Here is a 22896-nt window from a genome sequence, read left to right on the forward strand (position 1 = left end):
CACTGGCCCTCATATGTGGGATCCGAACCGGGGCCCTCTGGCATCCCAAGCGAGTTCTTAACCATCGCGCCACTCGGCCGGCCCTATATTCAGTTTATTTTAATACTTGCTTTTCCATCAAAGGAAGAATGATACAAGGATGAAAATGGAACAACTGCATCATTAAGAAATCATGATCCTCCTTTTTCAGATTCCTTCTGTCAGTTATGCAGTGTTTTTCTGTTGAAATTTATTGCAGATTTTCACCTTGCATAATCAGGATTTTTTGTTTGTTTTATAAATTTTGGGACACTCACTTTTTTTTTTAGCTGAGCCATCCTGCCACCTGTTGGCAGCTCAGCTCGGGCCGGACTCAAACCGCTGTTGCTCAGAGCTCAAACCTTTGAGCGAGCTCTTAACCAATTGAGCCACTCAGCCGGCCCCATTTTTACATTTTTTTATAAAAAGATTCAAATCAATTTCTGGGCAAGTAAGGATAATAATAGGTAAGCCTAATCCAAACCTCTCTATATATCCTCCAAAATCAGTAAAGATCAACAAGAACAAATAAAACTGTACAAAATCCATACCCTCAACATAACTAGAAGACAATACTATAAACTTCAGGTTTTCTGTAAGTGGAAAAGTAAGCACCAAATCCCAGCAAAGAGACTTCTCTCTCTTGACACAAGCATTTATGGAGAACAAGGGAAGTTCTGAAAAACTGTGGAGGAAACTTGGATTGCTTTAAAATCACCATCAGAAAGAGAAACCACACCATAAGTACAAAAGAGTCCTGGTAGATAAGAGCAGTGTTTTGAGCTTAAAAGTGCATGTGATTTGAGATGGCAGACTTTGAAAGATATTTTTTATCTGAGGGAGAAGAAAGTTAAAGAGAAGGGAAGGCACCTTTTGGAAATGGAATGGTGAAGGAAAAAGAAGCAAAAGGGGGAAATTTAAGGTCCTGCAAGAGAAAACAGAAAGCCAATCCCCAAATTAGAGGACACACAACCACCCTACTTACCATCACAACCAAAAAAGAAAAAAAAAATCATCCATTAAATAAATCATAATTACTAACAAAAGAAGAAGATCATGAAATAGGAATCTTGTGAGCCATCCCAAAGTCAGAGTCATAATAGATGAAAGCTTCTTAAATTTATGGAAAGCCACCATAAAAAAACATGAGAATCAAAATACCTCAGCAGATGAAACCCCCACGCCAAAAGAAAACAACCACACAGCAGAAGAAAACTGTAAATACAGCTCTACAAACTAAATGAAATAACCTCAAACAAGCATTCAGAGACATGAAAAACCCAACTAGATTCATGAATTTAAAAGCAAAACAAATTATTCCTAAAAACCGACTAAATTACCAAGAAACCTAGGAAGAAATGGGAAGAGTTGACTGAACCCAAGAAACATATGGAAGACAAAGACAGAAATCACCTTAGAAATTTTAAATTTCAAGATGTCTAAGGGGGAGTGGACTGAACTGAAAAATTAATAAAAGTCGTTGAGGAAGGGGAGAAAAATAATCAAGAAAAAATAAAATGAATTAAAGAAGTGAAACCAACTAGAGAAAAGGAGGTAAAAAGAGACAATATATATGTATAATTGAATTACAAAAACTAAACAATTAGAAATAATGTTTAAAACTATCATTTTTTTCCAGTAATAAAAGAACACCTGTATCTACATGTTGAAAGGACTGTAGAATATCTGGGGATATTGATCTTAAGCAGTCAATTTTGAGTCATATTCTTGTAAAAACTTAGACTTGAGCCTCCAGGGCGGGGTGGGGTGGTAGGTAGATCAAATAACCTACAGGACAGGAGAATTAAATTGGCACAGACTTAAGTAGTAACATACAAAGCAAAGTAACAATGGAGCAGTGCTTTCCAGAAACTACAGAGAAAAAAAAAATGAGCCAAGAATTTTATATAAAGCTGTTCTTCAAGTCCAACCATAGAAAAACATTTTAAACATGCAAAACTCAGAGAACACTATACACATGAATCCTTCATGAGGAAGCTACTACAGCATGATATTTACCCAGCTCAGAGTTGACTAATAAAACATCTGCAGAAGGATCACGGTATTAAATATATTTAATTATAGATCTAAGACTAAAATATAAGTAGCAACAAAGGTGAAAGAAGAATATGTAAATCTTATATATTCTTGCAAAATAAAAATAGTGCAACTTATAAAGGAAGAGGTAAAGAGAAAAGTAGAAAAAACTTGATTGTTGTAAAAGTAATAGTTGGCTGTGAGAACATACAAGTTGACTTACTAGATGATAAAATAATAAGAAAATGGGATTAAGGTATTGTAACCAACAGAAAAAAAATACATACCTTTCTAAATACCCAAAGTAATTTAAAAACAAAATAAAAGAACAAAGAAAATGTGTCACGTAAATTACCTCTAATCATTGCTGTAGCAGTAACCCACAATTTAGTTTTAATACTGAAAATAGATTCATAGTCAATTAGAATAAGTAAATAACAAATTTTAAAAGATAAAATCAACAAGAATGTGGGAGAATATAAACCTAAAATGGAATACACAAACAGAAATAAATGAACCTGTGTTCAAATGTATATCATTGATCTAAAGACAAAAGTAAAATGTAAAAATTATATTGAATTCTAGAAGGTTTGTTTACTATAGGATTGAGCAAATGTGTAATTTTATTGAGAAAAACAGATTTCTCATCAGAGAAGAGAGTTAAAAATGTGAAAAGGGAGAACTGTGGCGTTAAATTGGCTGTATCAGTTATTGGTATGATTTCATGCTTTTATAAAGATACAGAAATAGATTTATACACACATGAATGCATATGTTTACATTTCTTATGTATATTGAAAGGGCCTGGAAACAAAGATACCTCTGTATCAGCACTCAGCACACCTGGGGTGCAGACATTGATTTCTAAACACCATTCCTCATCATAAAGAAGCAGTGTTCCTTGGAGAAAAGGGTGGGTCTAAGGCAAGAACAAGGGAAATACATGATGAGTCAGTTATATCTTGTGCTATAAAGCAAGGAGTGCACAAATTTATAGGGATCAACGGATATGGATGCTGGCTTGAAAGGACTCCCACTGGCCAAATCTGGGACGATTTGAGCATTAGAATAAGTAATAGGAATATAATATTTATGGAATATCTTTGAGTCTGTGGTGTATAAATAAATGAATAAAAAAGAGGATGGAAAGAGCTCACTTATAGTAGAATGAATTCCAGCTTAATAAAATGTAGAAGGGATAATGGAGTTAAGAAAAATCACCATTATAGTAATAATTGATTCAGTCAAGAATCACCAATGGATGTTAAAACTAGTGGGTGAAAATTTGATAAGGAACAAGATATTTACATAGCCTTAAAAGTGTTCTGCCATAAGTTACTTATTAATTTCCAAAAGGAAAAGAATAACTTCATAGTGATTTAACCTCCTAATCCCAAACTTAACAAAATAAAGTTAACAGTACCATCAATGGGACAAATTGATACAGTGTACCTCCTATATGCACTGGAATACACATTCACTTTTGTGTTATTCCTGCCAAAAGTTCATTTTCTGTATCTAATTTATAGTGAGACATCAGAAACTAAATAGAGGGACTCCACAAAATAACTGCACTGTACTCTTGAAAAGTGTCTCCTTTTTTTGTGGGGGAGGGGAAGGAGAAATAATTTTAAATGGTTCAGGAAAATGTGGGTGTTGGGGGTGTGGGAGGTGTGCGCCTCAAGAGTGGGGGGGATTAAGAAAGAATGAGAATTTGATAAAGCAAATGATGAATTTAAAAACAATTGGCATATTCGTATCTGCATTGAGTGAGAACATGAGTTGTTTGTACTATTCTTGTGACGTTAAGTATGAAACTATTAATATACAAGTTTTAAAGGGTTCAGAGCCCACAGAATTTGGGGGATATTTTTAAATAGTTTGGAAAATTCCTTTTTTTACTTCAGTGTAGATGAGAGTTTTAATATATGATAGGAGGTATGTGCATAGATAGTATTTTCAGCAACAAAATCACGATGCAAGGAAATCCTTTTAAGAAAACATTCTTTTTAAAAAAATCTCTTGATAGCACGAGATCCTTTTTAAAAGTAATTATTTTCTCTTCATTGTTAAAATTTCACCTTACTTTAAGGGTAGATTAGGTGTCTGTTTGGTTTTCTGAATTATCTGTTAGGTAAGATATTGCTCATCACCTAATGTTATCACAGGGAAAAGCCAGAAGATTGAAAAGTAAAGTATGCAACTTCTCAAGATCAGCAGTACTTTTAAGTCCTCTTTACTAAGATAGCCATTCAACCTCTGTGGTACAAAATATTTTGTGCCTCATTATGGAATATATTTAAAGATTTCACTGTATTTCAGAGATCTTGTTATTATATAATTGACCACATTGAAATCATCTTGTAGCATTTTGGGCACTTCCGACTTCAGCTTCTTTGCTGCATTACCCTGCCTGTAAATGATGCAATAAATGATTTTCACATAATCTTACTAATCTTTCTGTCTCTCCCCCTTAACTACTTTCCCTTTTTCTTTCTTCTACCCCCTTTCTCTTTCATCTTCCTCTATTCCCTCCACACACCTCTTTCCCTTCCCAGTTAAAGTAGCTCAACTTCTTCATTGTGGCTTTAAGTAGAATTAACATGTTTTTCTGAAAAGTTTTTTCCTAAAAAAAATCATGTACTTATGAGACTATATCTTCTCTGGTATAGCTTTCCTTTAATGATTCATCAAAAAGTGGTTCTTCATGATTTTCATTTTTGAAAGAGAGTCTAGTAAATACTATAAGCTCAGATATCTTAGAAACATCTGTACTTGAGCTCAGCTATATAGAAAACCTCCCACACAGTATAATTTTCTTGAATCCATGTTTCTTCAACTTCTCAGTAGTGTTTTCTTATTGTTAACTACCAACAGTATTTTGTTTTGTTGCCATGTTTTTCATGTATTAACTTAGTAGCCATTTTTATCATGACAAAATGAAGAAATGTTTCCCCGGTGAGATGGAATTTGGCCTTTGAAGGACTCCTGTAAATATTTATCAATACATGTACTTGAAATGATATATATTTTTAAACTATGAAGTTTTGATTAAGTTTCAATGACTTGAAAAATATTGCTGAGAACAATGTAGAGGTTTGTCTTCAAATGTTGGATACTTGGAATATCTTGGCAAATCTTCAGTAACATAAAAGTACCACATTAGCCTAGGACAAGGTTCATCATCAAAGTCAGGGCATGAAAACTCACAGGTCAGATAGCTCTTTTGATAATTGATATGTCTTTTGGCCTACTTTCATATCTGACTGAGCTGCCATTGTTTTACTTCTTAGTATTGGTGATAATGAGCTTATGTGAGAAGTGTAAGCTCTGCCATTTTCTTGTTTATTTTTGCTTGCTTTATTCAAATTGGTTTCTTTGAAGGAATCTAATTTTCTTATCCTTTTTGTGAGAGATAATTTAGTTAAAATTAGATATTATCTTTAAATCCACTTAACCTAGACACACACTGACATTAGTACATAGAGTCTAATGTATGATTAAGGTTCTGCTGGTCAGAGGCTAATGAGGATTCTACTGTTTGTCCCTCCACATTGTCTCACATATGGACTGCCTGATATATGGAGCGAGGGAGTAGGAGGCAGTGTCAATCCATAAATTAAATATCTCTCCCTATTGGAGAATCTTGTGTATATGTCCCAATTTGAAGGGCACTCTTCTACAGAAGCAAGAACCCTATGTCAAGTTGAGGTGTAATCTTCTGAGAAAGTCTGTACTGGTAATAGAAGTAGATTAAGACTTCTTTGTTGTGTATGGCGTAACAAAGGGGCCATATGAGATATCCAAAAGTAGAGATATTCTGGAATTCTTTATTAATTAATCTTTTTTCGATTGAAGCATGGATGTTTCATTCTATTAAATAACCTTTGGCATCCTTTGTTTAGATAATATTTTGCTTTGATGTACAGGTGAGTTATGAAATTTTCAATATTGAACTATCATTGGATTTCTGCAATAAAATCTTCAATCTTGAGTGTATGTATAATATACAAATTAATAGATTGTTTTTCCTAATATTTATGTATGTAGTATTTTTTAACTGTAATTTTAATGAAGTTTGTCAGTTTTGCTAGATTAGTGTTCAGGGAGTTTCTAATCTTTTCCTGTAATTGGAAATATTTTACATAACAGTAGAAATGTCTGTTTTTTAAAATGTGAAATACCATTTTTCTGATGTTTTAAATTTTTTTTACATTATGAAATAATATTTTACACACAACAAAAGCTTAATACTTGCAAGTTTACACCAAACAAGAAAAAAAAGCCTCAGCTAATACCTTCGAAGCCCCTTACATGTCTTTGTTATTGGACTTCTTTCCTGAGGAAAAATTCCTACCTTATTTTCTAGGTGATAATTATTATCTAACTTTTATTGCTGGTTTTATCACATATCTCATCTATTGCTAAAAAATATATTTCTTTTTTTGCTTGTTTATGACAGTCAGATAAATGGAATCATAATATGTTCTTCTGAAATGTTTTTTTCATTAACATTTTGTTGTTGATGGCCATGTGTATCAATCCATGTTAGTTTATTAATTTTCATTGCCATATAATATTTCATTGCATGAATACACCACAGTGTTTTTGTTCATGCTTTCATTTATGAGTAGTTGGGTTGTTTTCAGTTTTATCTAGTGTATTAGCATAAGAGCCTAATTGCTACATCAAAGGGTATTCTTGTTTTCCTCCTTTTCTCTGCATATTATATACATTAATATTTTATTACTCTATTGTGATTTGTAAAGTAATGATCCTGATTTTAATTTTCCTGTTAAACACTTGAAAAAAATTTAGAAACATTGCCAAGTATATATTTTCCTTAATATTGACTATGAGAATAAACCCGTTTTGTTCACGCTTCCTATATAAATAACACAGTGTACAATTTTAATTCTTACCACTCACTACTGCCTTTTCTTTCATTTTTGTGGAAAAGTTCTTGAATTTCATATCAGGAGTTTGAATTTCAAATTATTTTAATAGTTTTACTTTTTTATGTTTTTTGTAATTATCATTGACATTTGCATTCTTTTTTATAATATAACAGTTATGTTTGAGACTAATACCTGAATTTAAATAGTTTCTGTGCACATCATCAGTTATCTTTATTGCTCTTTAACCATTCCTTAATTTTGATTCATTTATTAGAGTACTTATTTGAGTGTTGTTCCCCCCCCCCCCTCTGGAGAGCTATGTGGCTTTATCTTTCTGAGTCACTACATATCTGAAAATGAATTTCTATTATCTTAGTTGAGCAACATGATTGGGTATGGATTTCTTGTGAATAACTTTTCTCCTCAAAACGCTTTGGTTTTTATTGATATTTATCATTGCCTAACAATTAATTTTGAAGAGAAGTCAAGCCTAGTTCAACTATTCTGTGCAACTTTTGATGAGTGGGGGCGTTTCTGCCTACTTGTAGGATCTTCTTTATCTTTGAAGCTTAAATCAAGATGTGTCTGAGTTTTCTTTTTTCATTAATTTTTGCCTGGTGACCTGTTCACCCTGACATCCCAGCCCCACGGACATTTTTGATGTACACATTAAGCAATTTAGCTAAAGAAATTCTTCTGTTTATCGTATATATCTCATTTTTGTCCATCAGTTGTTCGCATTAGTTTTCTTTTCTTTCCATGTAGAACACTTACTCAAGGTTACCTTCTACATTACCAAAGTTATCTTCTACATTGTCAAATCTACTCTTGAATGCTCCTGCTCCCTTTGGGGATTATTCTGCACAGAGAAATTTCATTACCTTTATGGTTTCGAAGCCACCGTACTTGATTTTTGTACCTGGTGTTTCTTCTTGAAGTTACTTGCACACCACATCAGTGGCGGTCCCATTACATGTCCTTCTTTCCATGGTGGTGCTTTTCATAGATGCCCACATACCTGAGTCTTTGGGTTCATTTTGACAAAGAAGCTATAAGCTAAGGTTTATAAAAAACTGCTTCTTTGAACAACCCCTGAGTTCAACCCAACTTCCTATAAGTTTTTTCTTAATAATTGTCACAGTCTGGATCCCATTATCAGACACAAACTCACATTCTATTGATCCTTAATGACTAAAGGAAATCCAAATTGAACTTGGCTTTTTATGTGTTTTGGCCTGGGATCTCTTCCACTAGACCACATTATTCTTTCAAGAAAGTGTTTTTCAAGTTAGTCTTGTAGATTCTTGAAGTTGCTTTTATTGCACTAGCATATCTGAAAGTTTTTAACTTATAAATGATGCAGTATCCCTCTATTTTTACTCTTCAAAGTTCATTCTAATTGTATTTAAGGGAAGAGATGAATATGGGTCCTGCCATCTTTTCCTAAAACATGAAAAAGTTTTTATATAGGCTTCCCATTCATACACATTTGATTTTTTTCCTTGATCCAAGAATAATCAGGAGGAGTTTTCTTGATTGGTTGTTGTTGTTACTGTTGCTTTTAATTACCAAGAATTCTACCAAAATATTTAAAGATGAAATTATGATATCTGGGACTTGCTTTAAAATAATATGGGAGAGGAATATGAAGATGGTCAATTGTGGTTATAGGTGACACAAGATTTACCGTGGTTGATACCTGCTGATGGGTACCATTATACTAGTCTCTACTATTGCATATGAGTTTGGAATTTTACATCATGAAATTTATTTTTAATTTTCCAAGAGTTTAATTTCTTCCTTAGAAAAAATGTTTTCCAATTGCATTGTAGTTAGAGAATGTGCCTTATATAATATTTAATCCTAAATTTATTGTGGTTTTCTGTGTGAATTGATATATGATCAGTTTTATAATTTCCATGGAGATTTGAAAAGAAATGTATGTCTAATAAGTCAATCTAATTTGCGATTATATTCAAACCTTCTATAACCTAACCTATTTTTTGTGTGTACTTAATCTGTCAGATACTGTAAGAGGTTAAAATTTCCCACATACATAATAATGCTACCCCTATAATTTGATGCTATTTTGAATGGACTCTTTTTCCCCATTGTTTTGGTCACACTTAACTTTTTAATTGAATAGTTCCATTTAAAATCGTTTCTATATTATATGCCAACTTTGATATTTGCCTCCATCCTCTAAGTCTGTGATCTATGGCATAGAATCCACCACCAAATAAATTGATGCAGAGTTGATATAGCTCACCCCACCTGAATCTATTCCTAATGTTGAACAATGGAACCTAATTTTCTGTAGTTGCCTGATGGGATTGTACTGCCATCTGGATTCCAATATTTTACCAGTCTTGTGTTAAATATATAGTGTAATAGGCAGATTACTGTAAGAGCTCAGTAAGTACTTGTTTAATTAAGATATTAACTATTCAAAGTGATGTTATTGACTTTGAGAAGAAAGAGAAATGTGCAGTCTAGCATTTGTAGTTTAATGAGTGAACACAATATCTGTCATTGTGTAAATTCAAGGTCATGATACAAAATTAAATCTGAAGACAGACTATAAATTTAAATTTTGTAATTTAGGTGCTTTCTCATGCCTGTTAATACTTTTTCATTTTTAGAAATATAACTCTTTGAAAAGCCAAAAAAAGACTTCATTTTTATTTATTGACAGGATGAGGGGATTAGACTGGGTGTGAAAACCTTCGCTGAACTAAGAAAGGTTGAGTCTCAATTGGATATATTTAATTATGACACTGAGAACAAGTACTAGCCCTCAAGCCAGGGAAATAAAACTTCAAAAATCGTAACAATTTGCCTAAACTATAAATTTCTGGGAATTAGAATTATGTAAAGAATCTGTTCAGAGGAATAAGGTTAGATTATGTGCCAAGGGACCAAAAGTCATGTATTTTAAAAATCTTATGAAAATTTAAATTATAAAGGATTTTTATGTATATAATAATAATACTGTTTATTATGAATATATAATACTGTGTTTCTGTCAGTCATTCCATATTACTAACTCTCCATTTTGGGTGTTGTGGGTGGAAAAATATCATATTTATGGTCTAATAATATTGTTTTCTCCCCTAACCATAATATAAAAAAATACGAATTTTAAATCTGTGCTCAATTATGAGTAACAGATTTATAAAGAACATCTCAAAAATATTAGTGTAAGATTTTGATTTTAAAATTCTACATGTTTACTGTTATTTTTAGATAAAAATTACTTAATAAAAATTATTTTTAGTTTATGTTTAACTACTACATAATGAGTTCAGTCAATTCTGAAAGACCGCACTCTCCAAAATATGTCTATCAATACTATTGCCTGAGTGATTCCATGTGATATAAGTAATCCCTCATTTGCAGAAAATATGTCACATAATTTTGAGCAGATATTTGTGTCTAAATTTGTATTTACTCTTCTTTTTACTTGTGCATTGGAAATTCAAAAAGAATAGACCTGTTTTATTTATCTATTTAAGTCCACTGTGGGTCTGTACTGGAGAGAAACTGCCTCATTTTAATCATCCTTTTGCCTTTGTTCATGTCTTTGGACTGTACATGCTGTCTGTTGCGGGACATCCCGGGATCAGGGTGAAATGTGTTCAGCTGCATACTCTCCTGGTGCTTAAGTGATACATCTGTGCATATGTCTCTGCATCAGTATACTGTACCTCCAACAATGAAGAAAAGTGTTGGACTCATCAGCTGTCAAGCTGCCAGCTAGGAAAGAGTTCTTTGTTCAAATTGAACTTATATAGAATACTTGGAAGGAATGGAAAGGAACGCTTTACCTCCTTTCCAGGCTCAAATACGTGCCTTGTAAAGCTGCAGGGGGAAAATGAGGAATGGTAAAGATTCTCCACGACATTAGTTTGTATATTTATGAAATGATTGCTTCCGTTCATTCCACCTTGAAAGTTAAAGTTTGGTACAAAAAACAAAATAATACTTCTGAGGTATCAATGAACATACAGGTATGTTCATCGATACACCCCTCCTTCATCTTACTGTCTATAACTACAAAAGCAAAGGGGTGGAGAGCTGCAGGGCTTAAATAGCTACTAACATAACAGACTTAATACCTGCCTGGATCAGGAATGGTAGAAGGATTAATCTGTAAAATAATCACATCTAGAACTTTCATATGGTAAATATAAGACATTGTATTAATCAGCTTAACTTATTTGTGAAGTACAGTAACAAGTAGGTTAGTTACAGTGTTTTGGATGGATTTGACCAGTTTCCTCATTTTAAAATCTTTAATTAGAGAATCTTATTATAAACTGGCAGGTAATGATAGATTGTGAATTTGGAAATTTAATTCTAATTAATAAGAAGATTGATCATACTTGTTAATGTAATACAGTAGGGGATAGAAGAACTCTCATAAATTCGACAGAATGTATTAGGCACATGACTTTTAGATGGGAATTTGGCTGTATTGCTGTTTAAAATAAGCTGTTTAAAATTATTGGTATGTGTCTATCAGTGTCTATCCAGAGAAAAATACTCAAACTTGTGCACACATTAAGCTTATTGCTGCATGATTTGTAATACTAAAAAACAAAATTGAAAATAGCTAAATGTATTACTAGAGATAATACATTTAAAGACTGAATTAGTAGTGTATGTATTGCCATGGTTAGATCTCTAAATATATTGTTAAATAAAAATATGCACAGAAAATATATAGAAGTATGCACATGAACCTGCGGTTAACTCTTGTGAGTGAGATTAGGGAGATCAGGGGTTAGAGAATCTTCTCATTTTCACTTGGTTTTTCAGTGTATAATTTTTTTTTAATCCATAAACAAAATACTGGCACTCATCCACAGGTGGTTATCCTTTGATATTCCTTACTTTTATATTTTTGTTTGAGTAGTAGTGTAGTCTTTTCTGAAAAGATAAAAACACTTTTAGAGTCATTGCATTGAGTTTGTAGTATTACTGCTGAAGTGACTATTCCACAAATATAAGAGGTTTGTAGTGTCTTAATATTTTTTAACATTTTAGGACCTCTAGGAAAAGAGAAAGGTATATGTGGTAGGAGTTTTAAAAATAAGATTTATTTTTAAATCTATTTATTTTTAAATTTATTTTTAAATCTCTGCCGTGCTGTTTTTCTATTTCAGTTACCTAGAAAAGTACGAGAAAGTTCATCATTTTGGGGAGGATGATGATGAGGTACCACCAGGCAATCCCAAGCCACAGCTTCCTATTGGTGCAATTCCATCTTCCTACAATTACCAGCAACACAGTGTATCAGGTAAAAATATCATTGGAAATTAACAGGGCATAGGTCCAAAGTTTTGAATTAGGAAAATAGATATTATTCAATGAATTTGTCCCTTACTTTCTACTTGAGAACACTTAAACCCTTGTGGTAATGCAACTTTCAAAGATCAACATCTAATTGGAATCGGGGCATTTCTATCATAGGCTGTATAAGATTTTTAGTTGCAGGAATTTCCAGAGTTATAATACCTATCCTTTTAAGTGAAATTTTTTCCTTATTTCTTTGGCTAATTATCCATTTAGCCTGAATAGTCACTACCTTGAAAAGAGGAAGATTCTGTTAAAATTATGAAAGCCAAGAATACTTAGATAGCATCTGTCAGATTTTCTACAATTATTGGAATTCCCAACACCAGAATTCCTCAGAAATGTTTCTAACTATTCTCCTGCTGTGTTCCAGGAATAAGATTTTTTTCGGTTGTCATTCTTGTAATGGTTATAGATGAATCTGCAGCTAAGAAGAACAGGACTCAAATTGGAAATAACCAGGCTGAGAGTCTAATAAAGAGGTTCTTGAAGCGGAATAGATGGTGGTTCCAGTTTAGAGACTTGGGGGTTGGGGCTGTGATGACTAGGAAGAGTGCTCTGAAGAGATAAACGTCTCTTTTCTTCAGTCACCAGCATTTGGCCTAAAAAAGAAGAGCTAATGTCTTTTTCAACAGCATCTTCTTTATAAAATACATAATGATCTAGATATTTATTCTTTGTTGGTTGCTAGTCCCAATCTCTTGTAGGTAATTCTTACATTTAATATCTCTCATTTGTGCCAGTATCACTAATTTTCCATTATCTATTTTCAAACTTTCTTTCATGTTGAATTTGACTCCATATTTCTTCCCCAATCAGTAATAACTGAAGAAACACAATCTATGATCTCCATTAGGATAGGCTTCATGTGATGGTTTTATATAATTGGAGCCAGGTGGTAATGAGTGCAAACCAAACCTAGCTTTGGTTTTAATGAGTGGTTATTACGTCAAGAACCAAAATTAAAAGAGAACATTTTAAGTCACCATGTAGACGATCTTGCTAATAGTTTAAGCTGAAAATAAAATGGGATGACTTATTAGGTGATATGCTCCCTGTTCCTAACAGGGGCTAATGACCATTCTCTCATTCAAGGGTGTTATAGAGGGTATTTCTACATTGAATGCAGCCTTGTACTAATGACCTTTAAGACCATTTTCAGCTTTATAACTCTGTGGTTGGTTCCTATATTACAGCAACCTCAGAACTGTCCATTATTGTAGCTTAAATAGAGTTTGATGCCTGCTATTACAGATCCCCAAACTCACCTACTTCTGTGTTTGACCTTGTTTAATATGATTTTTTTTCTAGATGTGGTTCTTTATTTCCTCCTCTAATTGAAACAGATTTGCTTCAACAAAGAAGATGTAAAATATTTCTGATATTTCAGAAGTCTAATGAAAGTCATTGATAGATCTACACTAGTTAAGGGAATGAAAGAATTGCTTAACCTGGCGTAATAACTTCTTTCTGATACACTTACTGCCTGTCATATGTCTGGCTTTTTTTTTTTTTTAAGGGAAATCTGAGCAGTTACATAAGATGTTATATGTTTGACAAAATCAGAAAAGGAAAAAACTAGGAATTGCTGGGGAATATCAGACTAATTAAAAGAGGTAGTATTTCAGGGAAGCATTTATGAATTTGAAGATGCTCTTTATTTTTCTAGAAGGAGTCATAGCAACATTATGACAGTGTTCTAAAAATTAACATGATAATATACAAAACAAATCCTTCACTGATGATTCTTTTCAAGTGTTGCTATAAAAGTATGTGTGTGTGTGTGTGTGTGTGTGTGTGTGTTTTATAAATAAACACCAAAATAGAATTAGGTTGTGGTAGATTAAGAGCCTTTAGGAAGTTTTAATTAAAACCTTTAAAAGATTTGTGTTTACATCTGTGATCATACAGCTTTATTCTCCTTGTATGTTTGGATAAATGTATTCGGATAGATGTATTTATCTAGAGATACTTATTATTGATATTAAGAAAAGCTATTCTAAAACAATATTTTGAAAGGTAATTAATAAATTTCATTTGGCAGTAGTCCCAGGGCATTTGGTATAAAGTGCGATTCTACTTATAATTGTCATAATAGAATAGAATAAAGAGAATAGTGTACGTTAATATTGGACCAAATTTTCCTTTAAGAATATTGGCTCCTTTTGCCTGATAACTTATATAGCAAAAAATATTGAGCAGATTTTGCTTTGAACTTTAGAATTATTAAACTTTGACATCAAGGTTTTTGTTTTTTTTTCATTTATTTGCATGGTTTTTCATATTTTTCCTTGCCATAAATACCTAATTCTTTAGTTTCCTTTTTTTCTCTGTTCTTTTTTCCTTGGTATTGATTTGGATACAGTCAGTTCTGCACTATTATAGGCTAGATTATAGGACTTTTTGTTCACCTCCTTACATTTTTAAATTAAAATTAAAAATTCAATTTTTAAAATTAAAATAAAATATTTAATTTACTTGAAATATCTTTAGTAAAAAAATTGTGAAAGGCAAAATTAACAAATAACTCATTGAGATTAATAGAACTGTAGAATTTTAGAGCTAGCCATGATTTTAGTGATTATTTAATTCAGTCCAAATCGTTTTGGTAAAAGCAGGCCAAGTACTCTGTCCATTTACATTTTTGGTACTGAAATTTGGAAAAGTTTCATACGGAAGACTTTGTTGTTTTAGTTTTATCAGTTGTATTTGAGCAAAGATTTTCCCTTAAATGTTCCATATTGTAGCAGACATTTGCACTACAACAATCACTGCCAATATCAATATCAAAGTACTTTATAATTCCTGCAATGTAAACAGCACTCCACAGGAGCAAGTTTCCCTTTCTTTGAACTGAAAAGAAAGAGAAATGATTGCCTCAGATTCAATTAAGTTTGTTAGCAGTGATCCATTTGTGTAAACTTTGAGTCAAGAATGTTGAAAATAAATTTCCAATCCTACTCTGATTATAAAATTGTAGCTACTCGACTGTATTTCTTTTGGAAAGGGAAGGGAGGCTCTTCAAATCTTATCAACATTTTTATAAGCTACATTATCTTAGGAATCTATTTTGAGCTTGATATAATTAAAGACTTTTCATAATTATTATATTTATTCATTGAATGTGGATTCCAAATTTTTTTCTATTGAAGAATTTGCTTGAAAGTTTCGTGGAATCTAAAAACTTAACTATTGCTGAGACTTGGATTCTTATGATCAATTCTAGTGCATAGTATAGAGTAATGTCAAAAACTATTCCTGTATTCATAGAAGTGCTGTTACTTTTTTCCAGATAATTTATTTTCTATTATTTATGAGAACTTTCATTTCAAGATTATTAAAATGAACAATATGTTATTGTTCAACCTTAAATATGGTAAAGAATCTGTTCATAGCCATTTATAGCTGTATTGTGTGTGGCACTTCTTCACCATTATACTATTGGAGAAATTTCTAGAATATATTAGAATTGAATAGGTGCCTCCTCAAATGTCTATATTGGAAAATGGAGAAATTTTTCACCTACGTGATTTCTTCTGTGTCATGTTGTGGCAATAAATTCCTACTTTGCATCCTAAATTTTTTTTTAATCCATGTTTCTGAAATGTTTCATGTAAAAGTGTTCTAACTCTTGTTTTCTTGCCCCTTCCCATTAGTTGTATCTTTATGTGAAAAATGTACTTGGGTATATGTCTCAAGACATAGTTACCAAAGCCTAAACTGCTCCAAGAGTCGGTATTTCTAGAAATATAACATTTTTTATATGTATATATTCCAATTTCATATTATGTTCTGTAACCCTGTCTTCCCAACCTTCAAAGTCTTAAAAGTGTTTTAAATTAATTCTCCTACAGAAAAATTTAGTTACCTTGGGTTAAGAAAAAATTTTTAGGACTCAAAAGCATGAACCGTAAGGGTAAAAATTTATAAGTCAGACTATATAAAATTAAAACCTCTGTTCCAAAGACACTGTTAAGAAAATGCAAAGACAATCCATGGTCTGGGAACAGAAAGGAGATGTAAGTAGTTATGGGTAGAAGAGGCGATTGACTACAAAGGAGCATGAAGAAACTTTTTGGGGTGATGGAATGACTATATCTTCACTGTGGTTGTGGTAAAAGACTGCATTTATGAAAACTCATAGAACTACAGAACTAAAAATTATGAATTTTAGTATGTTAATTATGTCATAATAAATATGGCCTAAAAAAGTAATAATTCTAAAATTAGGTAAAGAAGGTAGGCGGTGTTATCCAAAAACATGATATTGTTAAAAATCCCAAAGGAACCAGTCTCCCTAGTTTTATAGTATATAAAAATCAGAATAAGTCCCTTGAAATGCAAGAGTACAAAAGTAGATTAGATAAAGTAATGGCAATTAATTTGTTAATGACATCCAAGAGGGTATGTACAGTTTTGTATTTTAATACTTTTTGAAGAATTTAATTTTAACTTAAGAAGTTTAGAAAATTGAACTCTGTAAACTTCTACTCAGTTTATAATTTATAAAAGAAAACAAGGTTCTGTCCTGTATTCAGAAGATATTACCCATAATGGTTTCTATTCCTTGATAAACTTAAAGTGTTTTTGTTTTATCTTGTTAGATTATCTACGTCAAAGTTATGGGCTATCTATGGATTTCAATTCGCCAAATGATTATAATAAATTGGTGCTTTCACTGTTATCTGGACTCCCAAATGAAGTGGACTTTGCTATTAATGTATGCACTCTCCTATCAAATGAAAGCAAACACGTCATGCAACTTGAAAAAGACCCTAAAATCATCACTTTATTACTTGCTAATGCCGGGGTGTTTGACGACAGTAAGTTTTAAGCTGAACATATTGTGTGATCATTTTATATAGGTGTTTACAGACTTTTTAAAAAGGTATTTAAGGAGAAGAATACTTTTTATTAGTCAATGTAATAGCATTCTTCATTTATTTTGATTATAGTAAACGTATTATTTAAAATAATGTTTGGTTTTTTTTAATCTTAAATATTTGAATAGTAATTTAGTCTCACTAGAGCTTTTGAAATAAAAATTTTGTGTTTTTCTTAGTTACATATGGCTTTCTTAATTTGAGAAGATTGTTTGCTCCAAATTTTAATTTAAAAAAACTAGGATCTGGAAGAAATTATTTTTCTGAAATTTCTTTCTGCTATTTGTATGGTTATAATTTTTTAAAGTAGTTTAGATCAATGCATTTGAAAATTTGCTGCCTAAATCAAAATAAGATTTATCAAATATTTCATACCCTTTTTACTTCTAGGATTTGCTAGTTACAGGTTTTTATAAACATGTTTTTTGTTTTCTGTGGAATTATCTCTTACTAAATCTATTCTTCAGACCAAATTGCTCAGTTCTCTAACTGTAGTATAATAGTTTCATAGGAATTTAGAAAATATGTTTTGAAATCTTTTCCTGCTCATAGTTTTTCTCTTTAAAATATCTGTGTCAGCTGAATGTTAGTGCTAGAAAATTTTTTTGCTTCTCAACCCTCCTACACCAACATTATTGTAATTTCTTTTGCCAGAAGTATATCCTATTAAGTGATAAAGTATTCACATATATGGAAATTATTTTATCATACAGGAAACTACATATATAGCACCATAGACAGTCTAAGAATTTCTTGTCATATTTTATGGATTCATGACTTTGTTTTTATCTTTAAATAGCAACATGTTTGCACATGAGTTTATTTTTCTGCAATTTCAGTTGTGTCAAGTAGTGTACTTTCAAACATAAATTTATTTGATATTACCTAAGTAGGAGTCCTTAAAATTTGACATGTACTTATTTTGTAGGAAGACAATTTGGAATTAGTTTAAACAAAAGTGAAAATTAGTTTCTTGCTCTGCCTGAAACTATTTTTGGTTACATGGGAAGGAACGAAGATCAGTACTTCTCAGTTTGTATGGCAACTTTGAAGATCTAAATTTGGTGGATTTCCATCTCAATTTCATGTTCTTTGGTTCCTAATATTTTATTTTGATCTTTTAAAGACATCTTTTAGCATTTAATTTAGAATGGAGCTTAAAATTGTTTAACATTTTTAGAAACCGTAAAATGAAGTTTTTAGAAAGAATAAATATTCTCAAACCAGAGTAATTTTTTTGAAGTCTTACCATTTAATCATTGTCTAAGCATTACTCGTATATAGTATGTTAGAAGTAATCTTACCAGTTTGGTGCACTGAGGCATGATGTTCCTTAGACCCAGTTTATCTTCTTGCATTCTTTAGGCGTTTTTATTTATCTAAAAGACTTAAATTATTACGCAATGTAGCAACAATCTAAAACATTAATAATTTAGAAAATGCTATTTAAGGAATGTTACTACCATTCCAACAGTCAGAAGTTTAGAATTCCAGAGTACATAGGGACTTCATGAAGACCTGGAACTTAAAACATTGGTTTTACATTACGAAAATAATTTATTCAAATTTGAGGATTATGGATATATTTGATTTGGTTAGGCTTTTGAGAGATTTTTATTTTTTAGGGCATGGAATTCAAATTGAGAGATAAATATAGATGCTGCTTGCTTTGAAAATGTGAAATGTTTATGTTTTGTGTGCTTGAAGAAGTATAATAAAAATTCCGTGTGACAAAAATTTAATTTTTCCATCTTATATTTCCATCCAATATTCTTTTTCCAGTGAAGTTTTTCATTATGAGGTTTTTTTCAGGACAACCAAACAAAATCTTTTCTCTCTTTAGTGGTATACAGGCTTCATTTTTCTGGTTAAGCTGCTACTTATATGTAAGTTTGATATTTTATGAAATTCTTCTTTAGGTCACTGTAGTAAAATTTTTTATTAAAAACTTTCACATCTATTGTTTGTATCATTTCCTCATGACCCTAATATCAATAGTAAAATTCATTGATAAATATAATTTATGTTAAAGTGTTTCTATTCTTCACCCTTTTTATGTTTTTGTTTTTGGTTTTTTGGGGTTTTTTTTAGCTGAGCCATCCTACCACCTGTTGGCAGCTCAGCTCGGGCCGTGAATCGAACAGGCGACCCTGTTGCTCAGAGTTTGTACTCTTAAGCGAGCTCTTAACCAACTGAGCTACTCGGCTGGCCCTTCACCCTCTTTAATACTTTTCTAAAGAAATACTTTACAAACTTTATTTTACTCGATAATAAGTAACTTTAGGTCTATACCTAAAGGTATAATAAAACTATAAAGATTCAATATTTTACAACAAAATATATTCATTTATTATGCTTGTCACAAAACATCCATTAAAGAGACTTACTTTTGTTTTTTGAAAGAATTACATTCATAAAAACTATATTTTCTGTTTATAGCTGCCACTAGTTTTCTTTTTGCATTCCAAAAGCAGTAGCTTTCATTATAGAATTAATCTGATACTTGATGAAACCACTTACCTAACTTTTAAAGGAAGATATATAGTGTCACAGTTTAGACATTTATATCATACTGTTTTACTATCTGGTCCCATAACTGACAATATAAGCTAGCAGCATAAAGGAGAAAAAAATCATATAACATGTACCTTTATGCCTTAACCTTTGTTGTGGGGGATCTGGCAGGGTGTTACTAAGAAGCAGCTTTTGAAAGTGGATGGTTTGACTTTTCCTCCTAAAACAATGTTAATTCAAGAAGTAGAAACAAGCTATAGGCCTGAGAATGATTCTTAAAGGAGATTTCATTTGTGGGAATTATTTCCAAAGAATGTGTTGCCATATATTATTGAAATATGAATTACACCATTATTCTTTAAATTAGTATGAAAATTTTAAATTATAACAATTTGGCAATTTAATAGCAATAGCATCAGTTTGATTTTATTTTTCTCTTCAACAAATGAAAGAAAACTAATGAGAGTAACTAATACTCTTTTCTTATATCTATCTAAATATTATGAAAATGCGTTGTGTATTTTTAGTTTATAGAGACACAAATTTTCTTTAAATTCCATAATTTAAAAAAAACGATTTCAAAAGAGATTATTATGACTTTCTATCATTTACTATGAAATAGTTTTTAGTGAACAAGATATCTTAAAATGTATTTTTGCTGTCTTTTCAAACCTACCTATTAAGGAAATAAGTGAAAGAAATATTTCTGTTTTATTGAATATACTATTCTTTTAGCTTTAGGATCCTTTTCTACTGTATTTGGACAAGAATGGAAGGAGAAGACTGATAGAGATTTTGTTAAGGTAATTTTAATAAATTAAAATATTGAACCATTGAATTACATGTAGCCAAGGGCCAAGGATCAATGAATGTTTCTCATTTCATATACATAATACTACCCATACCATAATCTTTATCATAATACATAGAGATACTTATTTAAAAGTTGTGATGAAGTTGAATAAAAAATCTTTCAGAATAGCTAATTATCAGAAATGAAGTTCTTATTTTAATTATACATTGATTACTGAAAATTATAAATCTCTAACAAAAGCAGTAAACTTGAGCATACCCAGATTCTGAGCAGCAGTTTGGATAACTTCCCTAGGGTTGTTTTTCAGTTGACTTAATCACTCTTTAGCTGTGTCTAATATTCCTCTTGACACATTTGTCAAGTTTTATTTTAGTGACTGTTTTAATTTCTAGAAATTCACTTTGTATTTTTTCAAACTAGCCTTTTTTGTTCTCTTCTTATGCTTTTAATAATTTTAATAATTTAAAAGTATCTTTTTACTAATATAATTTAAGTTACATATAATATATAAACATAATTGTAAATATAACATATTATATGTAAATTAAATATATGTACACATACACACACACCTGAAGATTCTAATATCTAAGCCTCTTGCAACGCTAATTCTACTCACTCTGACTTAGGGTGGAATATTCCTTTGTGTTTTGTAATGTTGGTTTATAAATTTCAGCAGATTTGTTTCTGTGAGATTTTCTTTCATATTGGATGGAGAGTTGGGGTTTTTTTTTTCATTTTTGGGTTGCAGTTGCCAAAAATCTGAAAGGAAATACTGGTCAGAATTACTTTTTTTTAATTTTTAGCTGCTTTTTTTTTTTTAGATTTTTTTATTGGGGTATTGGGAGAGGGGAACAGTGTTGGGGAATTGGAGAAGGGGAACAGCCAAGTTATTGTCCTTAAATCTTAGTTGTGGAGGGCACAGCTAGCTCAGCTCCAAGTCCAGTCGCGCCACTCAGCACATTTAAACAAGGTGCTGTGTTTAATTAGTTGTGGGTGGGTGTGGTCACCATCTTATGTGGGAGTAGAACCAGCAACCTTGTTGTAAAGAGCACACACTGTATCCACTGAGTCATCCGGGCAGCAGCTCAGCTTAAGGTGCTGAGATCAGTCTTAGTTGTGGGAGGGCGTAGCCACCATCCCATGCAGGAGTCAAACCGGCAGCCTTGTTGTTAAGAGCGTGCGCTCTATCCCCTAAGCCACCCAAGTGGCAGCTCAGCTCAAGGTGCTGAGTTCAGTCTTTAGTTGCGGTAGGCATAGCCCACCATCTCAAACAGGCAACCTTGTTGTTAGGAGCACGTGCGCTCACCAGCTGAGCCATCCTGCCACCTGTTGGCAGCTCAGGCACAGCTCACTGGCCCATGTGGGAATTGAACCGGCTACACTGTTGCTCAGAGCTTGCACTTTTAAGCAAGCTCTTAACTAACTGAACCACTTGGCCAGCCCTCAGAATGCCTTTATATTAATTTCTTTATTGGCGATTTCCTGATAATGCTGATAGTAAAACGATGGGGGTTGCAGAACAGGTCTAGTGGTGAAATATTTAGGAGATTATTTTTAACTCAAAGTTCAAGTAGAGACAGTCAATCCCTTTTTTCTCCCTCATTAGACCTTCAAATTTCTCACGTGATATGGAGTTGCATTTCAAATTCTCTGCTTCACAAACTGACCCAAAGTCCTATGTCCTGTCCTCTTCCTACTCATTTAAAGCCAAGTCTCTTGGTTATAGTTAAGCAGATAGTTTTCAAAACTCCAGAATATTGGTAATTAAAATATAAGATACACAAAGTGTTTATTTACATATTTACACGTCACAAAGGGGCATGGGGGTTGTCAGTATAATCAGTAATCACATAAAATCAAGAAAACAAATAAGTTAAAGATAATTAGATGATCACCTCTGTTGTATGTTTTCATTAATTTCTGCTCTTTATATTTTTTTGTATATACTATATTTGGGGGGTTTAATTTGCTAAACTTTTTCTAACTTCTTGAGCTGGAGCTTACCTCACTGATTTTTGTTGTTTTTTTCTATTACATTTAAATCCATAAAATTTCCTGTAAGCACACATTTAACTTTATTCTTTCCATTTTGATATATAATGTTTTTATTATATGTCAGCTTAAAATGTCTTCTAATTTTCATTATGATTTTCTGTTTAATACATGGACTATTTAAAAGGGAAGTTTCTTAATTTCTAAAAATATATGAAGTTTTTCTTTAATATCTAACAACTTCACTATAGTTGTTATATCTTTCTGGTTAATTAAACATATTATAAAGTGTCTTTTTTTACCTTTCAGTCTACTTTTTTTTTTTTCTTGGTCCGATTATCAGTACAATTATATCAGCTTCCATTTGGTGTTTATATGG

General features: G+C 31.8%; 1 protein-coding gene across 1 annotated transcript in view; it reads left to right on the forward strand.

Moving 5' to 3' along the window:
- The window catches only part of ARID2 (AT-rich interaction domain 2), a 164960-nt gene that overhangs the window by 80081 nt on the left and 61983 nt on the right, over positions 1 to 22896 (forward strand). The window contains exons 2-4 of the mRNA XM_019653085.1: positions 12122 to 12255; positions 16916 to 17134; positions 20444 to 20511. Of these exons, the coding sequence (XP_019508630.1) occupies positions 16945 to 17134; positions 20444 to 20511 (258 nt within the window). The 5' untranslated portion in view covers positions 12122 to 12255; positions 16916 to 16944. The remainder of the gene's footprint in view (positions 1 to 12121; positions 12256 to 16915; positions 17135 to 20443; positions 20512 to 22896) is intronic.

Source organism: Hipposideros armiger, unplaced genomic scaffold (genome assembly GCF_001890085.2).
Source record: "Hipposideros armiger isolate ML-2016 unplaced genomic scaffold, ASM189008v1 scaffold_194, whole genome shotgun sequence".
In the NCBI taxonomy this organism is placed as follows: Eukaryota; Metazoa; Chordata; class Mammalia; order Chiroptera; family Hipposideridae; genus Hipposideros; species Hipposideros armiger.